General features: G+C 47.3%; 1 protein-coding gene across 1 annotated transcript in view; it reads right to left on the reverse strand.

Annotated features, from left to right (window-relative positions):
• LOC149371618 (cell adhesion molecule Dscam1-like) overlaps positions 1-12815 on the reverse strand; it is a 437517-nt gene that overhangs the window by 142730 nt on the left and 281972 nt on the right. Inside the window, exon 4 of the mRNA XM_089565876.1 lies at positions 5630-5776. Within this exon, the coding sequence (XP_089422002.1) occupies positions 5630-5776 (147 nt within the window). The remainder of the gene's footprint in view (positions 1-5629; positions 5777-12815) is intronic.

Raw genomic sequence — 12815 nt, forward strand, 5'->3', positions numbered from 1 at the left:
TCATTTTTCACTGGCGCACCCGACGTGACGACTACGCGTGTTTGCGCCCGTGTTTTTTTTTTCCGTCTTCCCGCCAACACCACCGCCGACACTGGCTCGCTTTGCATCAAAGGCATCGGCGCTTCCATAAAGAAGTACGCGAAGTCCGCCTCACGTTCCTACTTTCTCTCTCTCTCTACTCTCTTCCTTCCTCCTACTCCTGTGCAGCAAGCCTAACTCCGAAGCCACTGAAGAAGAAAAAACGAATAAAAAGTGACCGAAGGGCTACAGACGTTGACGGCCCGCAAAATGCATGTATATAGATAAAAGAAAGAAGCAAGCTATAGGGGCGGACTCCGAAGCGGCGCTTTACTTCGTCGAACCCAGTCACAGTTTTCTCCTCCGTGGAGCTGCTCAAATTTTTCATTTTGCTTTTTTTTTTCTTGTACGCCTCCACTGCCTCTCTTTTTTATATGCTTCGACTGAGCCGGAGTGTCCCTTCGCATAGAGAGGAGAAGGGTCCCACGCCGAGCGCGTTCAGACAGCGGCATCAACGTCACAAACAAACGGCGATCGTTTCAATTCGTCCCAAACCGCATCTCTAGATTCACTGCCGGCCACCGCGCTTCGACACGATAAAGAAGGGCGCAGGACGTTTTACGAGGGAGCCGGCAGATTGATTTTCTTTGCTCCTAGCTTTTCCCGTTCTGTCTGTTTCGTTAGCCAAGGGAAAAACGTTTTCCTGTTTTTTTTTTCTCCTCCTTTCGCTTGCACGTTGCCTGTCTGCTCCGTTCTGGCCTCAAACGTAAACACGTAGAAGTCTAGCTTGGCAGATTTTTTCTTTATTCTTGCCTAACCACGAAATACCCGGACGCATACTGCTTGAATCGGTTGGCGCACGTTTGCCCGCACGCCGAATAAATGTTTATAGACACCGCACATCGTATTTCTTTATTTTTGTTGTCACTAGGAAAAAGACGCAGTGTTGTATCGCTGTAAAGTAAAGCGAACATTACGAATTCGGACGGCACTCAAAGAACTGCTTCAAAGAAGCATCGAGTAATTGTGGGCAACAAAAGATACACGAGCCGAGCAGAAAGCGGAAATACTTGGCTTCAAAGAGGAAAGAGAAATGTGTCATTGAAAGCAGCGCGTGACATTTCCGAGCATTGATCTCCAAGCGTGCGAAAGATTGAATCAAGCAGTGGTCGCAAACCGCCGCTGGCTCGAGTTCTATAGCTCTGACAGCGTCACGTCTCTGACGAGAAAGAGCGCTACGTGCGTTTGCTAGCAAGTGGTTTTACCGGGCGTTTCCGAACGTGATCGAATCCGGTAGAGAGAAAGAGAGAGACGAAGTAGTTTTTGTCTTTCGTGCTCCGCTCTACAACATAGAAGCCCCGAGGCGAAATAAAAGGCGAGAGTGGCTACAGAAAAACAAAAACAAAAATAAATAAAACGTTTTTTGTTTTAGCCCGGATGTCTATTCGATGGGTATAAACAGTTCACTGTGTAGAACGTAAGTGGAGCGGACAGATGTGGTTTCCACTCTGGTGGGCCGAAATACACTTTGGCGCAGAGGTGTTTCTTGCTTTGCTCGACCGTAAACATAAAGTCGAAAGCTTTTCGACGACGGAGCGCATGTTTGCTTTCGCTACCCTACGCTGTGTGCATGTGCCCCGTTCGCGGAGTGGGTCTTTTATGCATACGGACGCTCGCCATCAGCGATAGCAAACAGCACTCATAGCAATGCGCTTACATTTCGTTCTTTCAAAAATTTTCTCTCAAGGTTTTCTGCACCAAACAAATAACGCGCTAGGCCAGCTTTTCTGTTTTAGGATGCAGAGAAAGGCGCAGTTATACAGGTAAAACACTTATTGAACGACGTAGGCCTATGCGCCTGTTTATGTTCTTAGGGCCATAGAACCTCCTGTTTTGGGCTTATCTTTAAAACGTGTGGCAGGAAATTTATAACGATAATCACATTAATTGGTTTGCATTTCACGCCTTTGGCAGCAGGAACAATTTGTAAGGTCTTCGGAATGCTTTCACTAGCCTCGACACAATTTCACGCGTGCGCGTGGTTTGATACAAATTCAACACGCCATATTGACTCGCACATTTGAAGGACGCATTCAAGAGACTAGCACGACTTTTGTACACCCTTCTTAAATTATCAGCACCGTCTGTACTGCTTGACAGTTTAGATACAGAGAGAGGGGAAAGACAGGGATGTTAACAAGAAAGGCTTCCGGTTGGCTACCCTGCACAGGGGAAGGGAATGAGGGGATTAAAGAGGGAAGAGACAGTATAGAGTTAACGTTAGCTGTATAGAGATTGATTTCATGACGCTGCTTGCACGCAAAAGCTGTTGTTGCCTGGTAGTGCCTATGGGTATTCGCATTTATGCCCAACTCTCCTGGCCACAACCTAAAAGCAATCACAGTTTCTGACTAGGTATAGACGATGCGTGTGTTTCGGCTTGATAACGGTTAACGCAAGCTCTGTCTTCCCCAGCACTGCATCGTTTTAGTTGTACAAGGTATCGAAATGGACCAGCGGGTGGACGACAGTCGATAAGCGCCCACTTTTTTTTCCCTCCTTTACACCGACATTTATGGCCTCGGCGCTGTCGACGGGCGAGTGCTTTTGATGGTACTTCCACGGCGTTCCCGTCATCCTCGTGAACCAGTGAGAGTGCGCTTGTAAGAATGAAACAAGTCATTTCTTTTTGTTTCGAAGCTTTTTCGGAGCCTTCCAATAACCGCTAACAAGCGCGATAAAATTAAACTTTGGTCAGGTTCTGCGTGCCGCGAAAATCAATAGCGTAGTAGTTATCAGCGCCGGCGGAGCCGTTTTCGCAGCAGCTGAAAACGACACGAACCGCAGTTGCCGGGTTTCTTTCTTTCTTCTTCTCCCACTCTCCCTCTTTTTTCTCTGTGCTCGAGCCAGCGCCGGCAGACGTTAATTACCGCTGCAGCTTCGGGGAGGCCCTCATCGGATTCGCATCCAGTTCGCCGCCAGCCTAAACTGGCACGTCTAATGTCCGGCGGCGACATTTGGGGCCCGATAGGAGCTCGCGTTGTTGCGCTGAGGGCGCTCGAAAGGAGGAGGATGAGAAAGGGTCCCGGAACGCGGCGGGCAACTCTCGAGCAGGCAACGACGCGGCAACCTCGATGCTGGGTTGTATCGACGATCCGAACTGCCCGTTCCAGCTGTTGCCCTAACGGTGCTCACAAGAGAAGAACGCTAACATGGTCACCGATAGAGGACGCCACAGGGTGTGCAAACGTCATGATGATTAGCCGATTTCGAAATAGAGTCACGTGACCCTAAGTAGAAAAAGCGCGAAGTATGAAGTGACTATGGACCTTTGTTTCTCGCCTGTTCGATGTAATCGGGGTAATTTTACAGCTCTCGAAGCGTTTTCTGGCGTGCTAGTTGGGGATTTAAGTTCATTGTCGAACTGCGCAAAGAACCACACATCAAAGGACTCGCACGCAACACAAGCGCAGAGGTGTGTGTGTGTGTGTCCTTTGCTCTGTTGTTGTTCTTTGCGCAGTTCGAAAATGAACTTAAGTAAACAACTAGCCCGCCAGAAAACGCTTCTATAGTATATTTCTCCTACCCTGGGCTCTTTTTTATGTTAGATGTCGAATCATACTGCGCTTCTGTTGTGTCTTTTGCTTTGTGGTTTTTCTTTGCGCAGTTTGAAAATGAATTACAGCTCTCGTTCCCGCTTGGATTACAGCCGCATTCCCCGGTTCCTTTCGGGCTTAACTTTGACGCAAATGAGAATGAAGCTCTCCGGAGCACTCGAGGAAGTTTGGATAATTGACCGCGCAAGTTATGCGAAGTGAATATCCGGCACTCGGATTAGTCCAAACTTTGAGGTTAGGCGATTGTCACGCCACCTGGGCATAAATATCAACAGTCCTGGGCAGGGGAAAACCATGGGCATGGTGTAAATAGAAAAGTTTCAAGACGCTTTTAACCCATGGCTGCTCAGCCAGTCGGTGGCGTCGCAATCTCTTGACGTCGAAAAATGCCGAAGGTCATGGCTGGATTTCAATTCGGGGTTTCGTAACTGATCTGTTCGAAAAACTCTGGTGAAAGAAGCATGTGGTATGGTAGCTAAACTTAGTGAAGCGTGAAATTTAGCTCCTCGAGTGGCAGCGAACAAAAAAAGAATACAAAGAGAGGAAGACCAGCTCTGCGGAAAAAGAGTAGATGGTGTATAATATAAGCAATCGCTGCGTATTTGTTCTCATCGCATCCCATTTTTGTCGTAGAACTAAGTCGCTATTAGCATAGTATCCCAACATCATGATATAGCACTGAGAGATCAAGAACAACTTTGCAACCGCGTTTAGTTGGGCTATGTGGCAATACCAGACATGACAAAAAAAACAAAAAAAAAAAACATATCGCTTGGAAATAAGACAGTCTTGTGTCCCGCTTCACGTACTGTTCCTTCTGACAGATCGATAATTTAAAAAAATAAATACTAGTGCTATATTAAGTGATGGGAAAAGAGACCAGAACTTGGTCCGTAGAGACTACTGTTTCTGTTGTTCCCATGCTCTAATTCAATTAGGTCAATATGTGCAGCGAATGTCGTCAGATTTACGCTGCTTTGAGATGTGCGTCCCCAAAGGCATTGCGCAGGCAAACGGCCGACAGCGACATATAATGTGGGTAAAAAAGGAAACACACGAAAGCGCCAAATGTGGAGCATTAAGTAACGGAAGGGTGGAACATAATTTCATGCAAAGTAATGTGATACGGCCGTTTTAGAGTACATCCTTGCTTCAGTACTCAATTAGCAGGAGCTGTTTTCATGCCAGTAAAATAGTCTGCTCGAACGTTTGGTCCTCCCTGGTTTTCTGTCACTCTTTTACGACGACCAGAGACAGAAGGACGAGCTGTATTCGGCGCTATTAGGGCGGCGTGTTCCACCGTAGCTATGGCGCATCAATTTCGAAAGCACGCGAACGTGACCAAAATGAAGGTCCGCACGTGGATGTCGCTACATTTCCGCAGCTCACTTTTCTGTTTGTTTTTTGCTGCTACTGTGGTGGCCACATAATGTGAGGCGACGCTGAACTGGGACACCGACTCCGGAGCCCTGCTAATAGCGCCATAAGGGGAAGTGATTTACCTGCCTAGCGAAGAGGCACGTAGCACTCGGCAATGACTGGCATCCAGAAAAAAGAAATGCAAAGGAAAAAAGAAAGCAGTACAAGAGAAACTCGGAACGAATGCGTGTGGCAAAGCAGGAAGGGGTAGGCGGAGGCATGGAGGCTGTCCTGACAAATGAAATCGCTCAGCTCCCATCGCGGCGTGTGTTCGTGTGGCCATGCCTGGCCCACGGCGATGCTTGTTTGTTTGGGTGCGTATGCGCCTGCTGCTGCTAGCGCCCTCTGAGCGAACGGGCTGCAGTGCTTATGGGCTGGACGCGTTAACGGGTTGACAGGGCAGGTGGGGACTGGTTGCAAGAGGGAACGGAGAGGGAGTCTTCCCTATTGGGAGACGTTCGGGCACCAGAGTGTGCAGGGAAAAGTAGAGATGGAGAAGTGGCACGGAGGGGTGGGGGAGGCGGTGTTGGGTTGTTGAGCGGGCAAAGTGGCCGTCAGAAGGGGGCGCCACCTACCGGTAACAAGCAGCTGTGCCCAGCTGGAGCCGGACACGGTCTCGCCGACGAGAACGTTGCGCGTGATGCAGCGGTACTTGCGCCTTGCGTCGGCCATGTCGACGCGGTCGATCACCAGGTCTCCCTCCGTCGATATCTGGTACTTGTCTGCGAAAACGGGAGGACGAAAGAAAAAGAAGGGATGAAGGCGGTATTGGGAACTCGTTAGTGGACGGCACTCAACACATGCGTACACGCACTCACACTCTTTCTCTCTTCCCAAGCGTGTATGTCCCGCTGCCCTATAGTTCCCAGATGACGTGCTCCTCTCGCATCTCACTTTGGTACGGCTAGCGGCACAGGAGGCGAAACATACTAGAAGCCAAAAGCAAAAAAAAGAGAAAACAAAGAAATAAAAACACTGCCTTCACCGTTCCATTTATGCCACTTTCCCCCTGCTTCTTTCCCCTCACCCACAAATTCCGAAAGCTTTAACAGCGACGTGGTAGCGCCGATGAGGGACGGTCTTTAAAGATGTGCGAGTGCGGGAACTGCACGGCACGATGTGGGTTTCAGGGCAATCAGCGTGGCAGCTGGGCGTGAGAGGAAAAAGAGACGTCGGAAAGAGCGTTTCTTTGTTCTGGCAAAAGTCGATGGATGTACATTGTTTCGAACCGGTGTTGAAGCCTGTCTACGGGAGCTGTTGTAGCCTGCATTATACAGTATCCGACGTGTGGTGCTCCATAACTGGTCGGGGGCCATCATGCTTGCGTTGTCGCATGAGCACGTCTCTTTAACTTTTCCGTCAGCTAATGAGCTTTCAGCGAGCACATTGAGAACTTGTTTATGCGAGGATGCAGTGCGGGCAAAGCTTGTTGCAGCTGGATGCGTCTATACCTTGCCAGGCCCCGTGCAGAGTGGTAGTTTAGGGTCCGCGCAGAATTTCCAGCATCTTCAATGGGTGCAATCCGAAAAAGGAAAAAAAAAAAATGGAATAGCAAGCGTGTTTTAAGACTTTGCTTTCGGGACTGTACACTGTTCATATGAAACGAGTGATATATGCCCAGCTTTCCAAGACATTCACCTGTCGACTGCAAAGAGCAAACCCCACGTATTTGAAAGGGAATGTTTTTGTTTGTAATTAAGAGAAAACTAAAATCTCCTGTGAAGTGTTGCGCGAAGGTGTTGATAGTTAGGGCTTACTCTTCCTACGCGCTGTAAAATCTAACGTGCAAAATGCTTCTTACTCCCGCATCAGAATTTTGGCGAACATAGGAAATCAATTATGTGTTGGAGACATTCAAAATTCCCGCGGTAATTTTTGGTGCCCAGGGACCCAGCGCCATGCAGCGCGTTGGAACAGCCGCACAAACTATAAGCGCTTTTCCTAATTTTCTGGGTATGAGTCTATTTTTTTAATGGGAGAAACGAAACAAATCTATTTCAATAGCAACAAACGTAGTTCTGGGCTATTTATATTGCTATAGTACACATGGATTAGTTTAGAGAAAGATTGGCGCTGTGTAATAAGACAAAAAGATAAAGTCTGGATGCCGGCTGCAGAACTGTAGTAGACACCAGAGACGCTTAATGTGCTACTTTCAACCTTGGCGACACACCACTTCTTCTCATTATTATTATTTTTTTTTTGCAGGGGGCGTCCGCTGGAGTCACTATATTGACCTCGGGCTTGTCTCCTCTCTGGACCTCTCTACGCGTTTCACATCTAACCTTCCCTACTATTTCTTACATGCATAAGTAAAAAGTGATAGGTATTATTTACGAGGGCTGTTTGCAGAGGTGCCGATTAATTGCATGCTTATCTATCGGCACGAGTGTATATTCTGATGCACAGAAAGTAGTCATTATAGTTAGCAAATCGCAGGTACGGATAAAAAGCGGATTAAGGGACGGTAGTAGTCCGAATAGACGCCTCTTTTATGTCATAGGCGTCGTTTAGCTGGTGCACCTTAAGACTAAAATTCAGTTTCGAAGCAACGAATGGCTCAGAATTCTGGTGCAATGTATGCACTTACTAGGTTTTCTACAAACCTGCGGCCCGCTGAAAAAAATAAATTCAGAAAGCGTTCCTTCGGCTAGCTATGAACACAGTTTTTTCCATTTATGCGTGTTATTCAGGCATGAAACAAAAAAAAAGCAGTGTAAGCACTGTAATGCGCATGGCTCAGTTTCTGTGAAGCGTTAACGCTTATATACGACGTACCGTAAAGTTGTTCCGAGGACTAAGGGAAGGAGAACGCTTAACACCACGGTGAAAAATGCCCATGGATCGTTCTCTTGAGCTGAGGCGGCGTTCGGCTTACCATGTAGGGCATTATAAAGGCTCATGGCGTGCCACCGTCATTTCTTCACTTGCATGCTAAGCAGTAGTGGCCCGTCCATGGCCCTTGCCCTTCAAGACCTGTCTCAAATTATCCAGCCTATCTCAATTTTTTTTTCGTAGCTGGATATTTCTTGCTCTGGCTTGTCATATTTTGCTGCTTCCTTCAATTCTTTATTCCTGTTTTTCCTCATCGCAGCTGCTACCTCCGACTCGTTGAGGGCACTGAAAAATTCGGACTGAAAAAATGCTTCCAAGAACAAGATGGCGAAAGCGTTCTGGAAACTTCGACTAAAAGGGTAAATTTTGGCAACTTATAATGCAATCAACGCAGTAAGCGATACGTTTTTCATCGCGACAAAGAGCTCTGGTGCAGATTAAAAAACAAAAATTGTAAATATTAAAATTGCATAAAGTTTTTTTGGCAACACCAGGAGAAACGATTGAGAACAGAGACAATGAAAGTTAATCTCAGGGGAGGCAACTATATGGCTAAGGCAAAATCCATTTAAATGGCGCGCGCTTGGCGTAGCTGTAGCAGCAGCTGATACATGCAATGTAGAGACGGCGGCTGGTAAAAGGAAGAGGCAAAGAAGCCTTAAATCACTCCTCGCAAATTCACGCCGGACATCGCTGTCTCGCAGCTGCGCGCCGATGGACCGTATCAGCGTAATGGCGCCGTGGGCCTGATGGTCATTGCTGGCGACGCGCGCGAGCGGTGGACGCAGATGTTGCAAGCCGCAGCGTCATTTGCCCAATACTTTGTAATACGCCCGTAGTGCTTGCTCGGGCGGGCACTCTAGACATCATTGCGCCATCTTGTGTGCATCCAGCGTAGCAGAGAGGGGGAAGCTGTCGCATCACTGCGGTGTAAACGACCTGCGCTTGCGGAAAGCGCGGAAATATTCATCAGCTAAAATCTCCGCCGAAATAAGGAGAGTGCGCGATAGTAAGGAAGCGAATACGCAAGAGAAGTACGGAAAAAGCGAGAAGTGATCCCAGCACGCGCAGTTTTCATTGCAGGATTAAATGGAGCGAACGCTGGGCGACGTGAGAGCGAAAAAGAGAAAAAAAGAATAAATAAATCCTAGAACAGCGACGTATTTACTGAAACTCAGTGAAGAAGTCATGAAGCCTGTCGTCATCTCCTCGTTGCTCTATGGCGATCTTTTCTTCTGCCCCGCTTTTTATGTGTTTTTTTTCCAGCTTACATCTCTTCGCCCTTCAAGCTTAACCGCTATTTCAGGACCGGGCGACGACAATTACATTAGCCGTAAGCCGCAACACGCGCACTGTAAATGAGAAGGCAGCGGTAGTTTTTGCTTGTAAAAAAATAAAGAAAAAATAATCGAGAAGACTAAAAGGAGCCTCGAAACGCCTTGCGGACGCGCATGCTCTGGTAACAAGGAGGGCCGAGGAAAGCTTTATGCGCTTCTGCGCTGCTTCGTGTGTCGCCATCATCCTTCGCGAAGCGTTAAAATAAACGTGACCGCTGGCTCCTGGCTCGCCTCGTGGTAGGAACCTGGGCTAGGCGGATCCGCGAAGGGCGTCGCAAAACAATTGGAAGAAAACCAGCTGGAGAAACAACTCGAGAGAGAGAGAGAGAGAGAGAAGGAAAGAGGAAGGGAGAGAGAGAAGTTACACGAAACTAGCGATGCCGGCGGCCGCTAAGCCTCGTCGTCATTAAAACCACGCCAGTCGACCGGGGCCCCCAAATTGTCGCCGCTCCTTTCAGAAAATTACTGCGCCGTGCTCTGCCTCCTCCTCTTTCACTCGCGCCCTCTCTCTCTCTCTCTCTCTCTCTCTAGGTCTCGAGCGCGCACTTCGCTAGCGCATGGATATAACAGGGCACCTTCGGAAAATTGTTCCGACTTTGAAGAGGTCGTTCCCTTTTGGTGTCTGTTTTCGTTTTAGAGGACCAATATTCAGTGTTATGGCTGAACATGAAGTCTGTAGGTACAAGGGGGTAGCCTGGTTTCGTCACGCGGCTTTCTAAAAAAAGTTTAAAAAAAATCCATGTTTTATTAGAAAAGAAAACCTTACTTTGGCCGGCTTAGTTAAGCTCTTCATGCCTTTTTGCTATGTTGAGTGACACCGATATTTGTATTTTATGTGCAACTCTGTGTAACAGTGTTTACTCGCGAATCTACTTTTTGCAGCATTTCTTAATTGTGTGCCTTAAATGAATATGTGCTGTTGTTCTTTTTTTTTCTTTTTTGCTGTTTTTCTGTATAATGTTATATGCAATGTCTCTTTGGTGATATGGTCTGTTTTCTTTGGTTAAACCTGCCCACTGCTCAGTGGTAGAGTGTAAAGGGGGCGGACGCTTCGTCAGGCAACTTTTGTTCGCCTTTTTGTTCACCTCCTCGGCAACCAAGTTTTGTTGAAGTAAATCTGAATCTGAATCTGAATCTGCACGGGTATCGCTCGCGGTTTTCACATTTTTGCACAACTGGGCCCTACAACGTTAGCTGGAGGCGGCCGATCGACATGGTGCTCGTCTCTTTGTCATGATTTTGACTCAATTTTTTACCTCGTTTGGTATCGTCTGGGAAACGAGAACTTTCACTCACTGACTGAGTAAGTAATGTCATTGATGTTTCGGAACACATCCGGGTCTTTTCATTACAACAAAACTATAGCAGCGGGTAGTCCTCTAGGTATATGAAAGAACAAACATGTCAGCGAGGATGCATACCATCATCGTGCCACCCCAACTGTTAGTAGTGTGGGGTGACGTTTGAATTAATGAACCTGTTAGTGAAGGAAGCTTGTTTTCTTGTTTCTTTGCTTGCTCAAGGCACAGGCGTCATCACACTTGATGCGTTGACTCTGTTGAGCATGCTTAGCAAGAGCGTTTGCTACTTGATTGCATTTTATGGTGCCTCGTTCATGTTCCTTCAGTCGTTTTGATAATTGACCTCTTTAATGACAGCTTGCCACTGCCGATGAGAGCGAAAACAACAATCTACGGATGCAGCTGATATCTCGAGCGAAAGTAGGAGGGCTTTAGGTGAGAGGGCGCAGTAGATCACTCCGTAGTTGGTCATCCCGGTAACCCTTAGTTCTCCCTATCGTTATTCCTGCCACTACAAAAACGTACAGTACGGACAGCGTCAGCAGCAGTAAAAGGAACACGAAGGGGCAGCCACGCTCCCATCATCTGAACTTTGCACTCTATGCGAAAATTCACGTAGCAGTGATCCCGCTTTCCATAGCAAGATGGCGCTAGAGGCGGGACAACTAGTCATAATATGCTCCGCCAGTTTTATCGCAGTCTGAAAACAGCACACATATCTTCTGCAGCACATTACTAACAGGCAGCGACTAAGCGCCGACCACTGGTCAATAATAGGAAGTTAAAATGCGTTTCGCCTGCTACGTCGCACCATTAGGCAGATGTAAGCAGCATTCACTTGATCTTTATTGTGGAGAACCGGGCTCCCGTAGCTGGATCAAAAGATCTTTTGGCAATTAATTATTATTGAATGGTCGGTGCGTGGCCTATTTACTTCATTATTGCCGACCCGAAGGGTTTCTGTCAAACCACTGGCTACATCGGCTAATGCTTCACTTCAATCCATGATCAGTTGCAGTCCTTACAAAAGCACGACCACTCGCCGGTGACTGCGCTATTTTTGGTCCTTTTTAAACAGGTACCAGGTCTGTTTGTGGTGACTTGTATGAGGCTGCAGACATGCACTAATATGCGCCATGCAATCCGTCGCATAAACACATAAAGCGGCTTCCGTGTTTGACGAGAGAGTAATGGTTGTGGTGCGGCTTGAATTTTGCGTGATCTTGTGCAGATGGGGCGTATGCCGCTTTGTGTCGGCCATACTTTATGCCGGACTCCTCCGGGTTACGGCACGTGGGACACTTTCTACAGAACACCTGAGTAGTTTATTCATTCAGTGAGTCATCATCCTTATTATCAACACGACTATGCCGACTGCAGGGCAAACGCCTCTCCTATGTGTCTGCAATTAACGCTATCCTCTGCTAGCTGCGGCCATCGAATACCCGCAAACCTCTTAATATCATCCGCCCATCTAACTTTATGTCGCCCACTGCTACGCTTGCCTTCTCTTGGAATCCATTCTGTTACCCTCAAGGATCAGCGGTTATCTTGCCTTCACATTACATGTCCGCTTGATTTCGACTAGGATGCCAATAACCCGCGTTTGTTCCCACTCTGCCCGCTTCTGGTCTCCTAACGTTGCACTTATAATTTTTATTTCCATAGCTCGCTGCGTTGTCCTTAACTTAAGCTGAACCCCTCGTTAGCCTCCAGTTTCTGCCCCATAGCTGAGTACTGGTAAGGTACACCTGTTGTATGCTTTTCTCTTTAGTAATATTTTTAAACTGCCATTCATGATTCGAGAGAGCCTGCCATATGCTCTCTACTCTATATTTATCCTTCTAGTTATTTCCCTCTCATGATCCGGATCGGCAGTCACTACTTGCCCTAAGTAGACGTATTCCCTTACTACTTCAAGCCCCTCGCTACCAATTCCGAACTGTTGTTCTCTTGCTAGATTGTTGAACGTTACTTTGGTTTTCTGCATGTTAATTTTAGACCTACCGTTCTGCTCTGCCTCTCTATCATGCTTTGCAGTTCATCTTCTGAGTGACTTAGCAAAATAAAAAGAAGCAGCGCGAATACACAAGGACAAACACAAGACAACAGGACTGGCGCCAGTCCTGTTGTCTTGTGTTTGTCCTTGTCTATTCGCGCTGTTTCTTTTTATTATGCATTCTGACGAACAAACCCAAATCAAGACTATAGTGACTTAGCAAGACAAATTCTTCAGCGAATCGGAGATTGCTTAGGTATTCTCTATTAATTCGTATCTCCAACTGTGT

This window comes from Amblyomma mixtum, chromosome 1 (assembly GCF_055824585.1).
Source record: "Amblyomma mixtum isolate Tamu chromosome 1, ASM5582458v1, whole genome shotgun sequence".
In the NCBI taxonomy this organism is placed as follows: Eukaryota; Metazoa; Arthropoda; class Arachnida; order Ixodida; family Ixodidae; genus Amblyomma; species Amblyomma mixtum.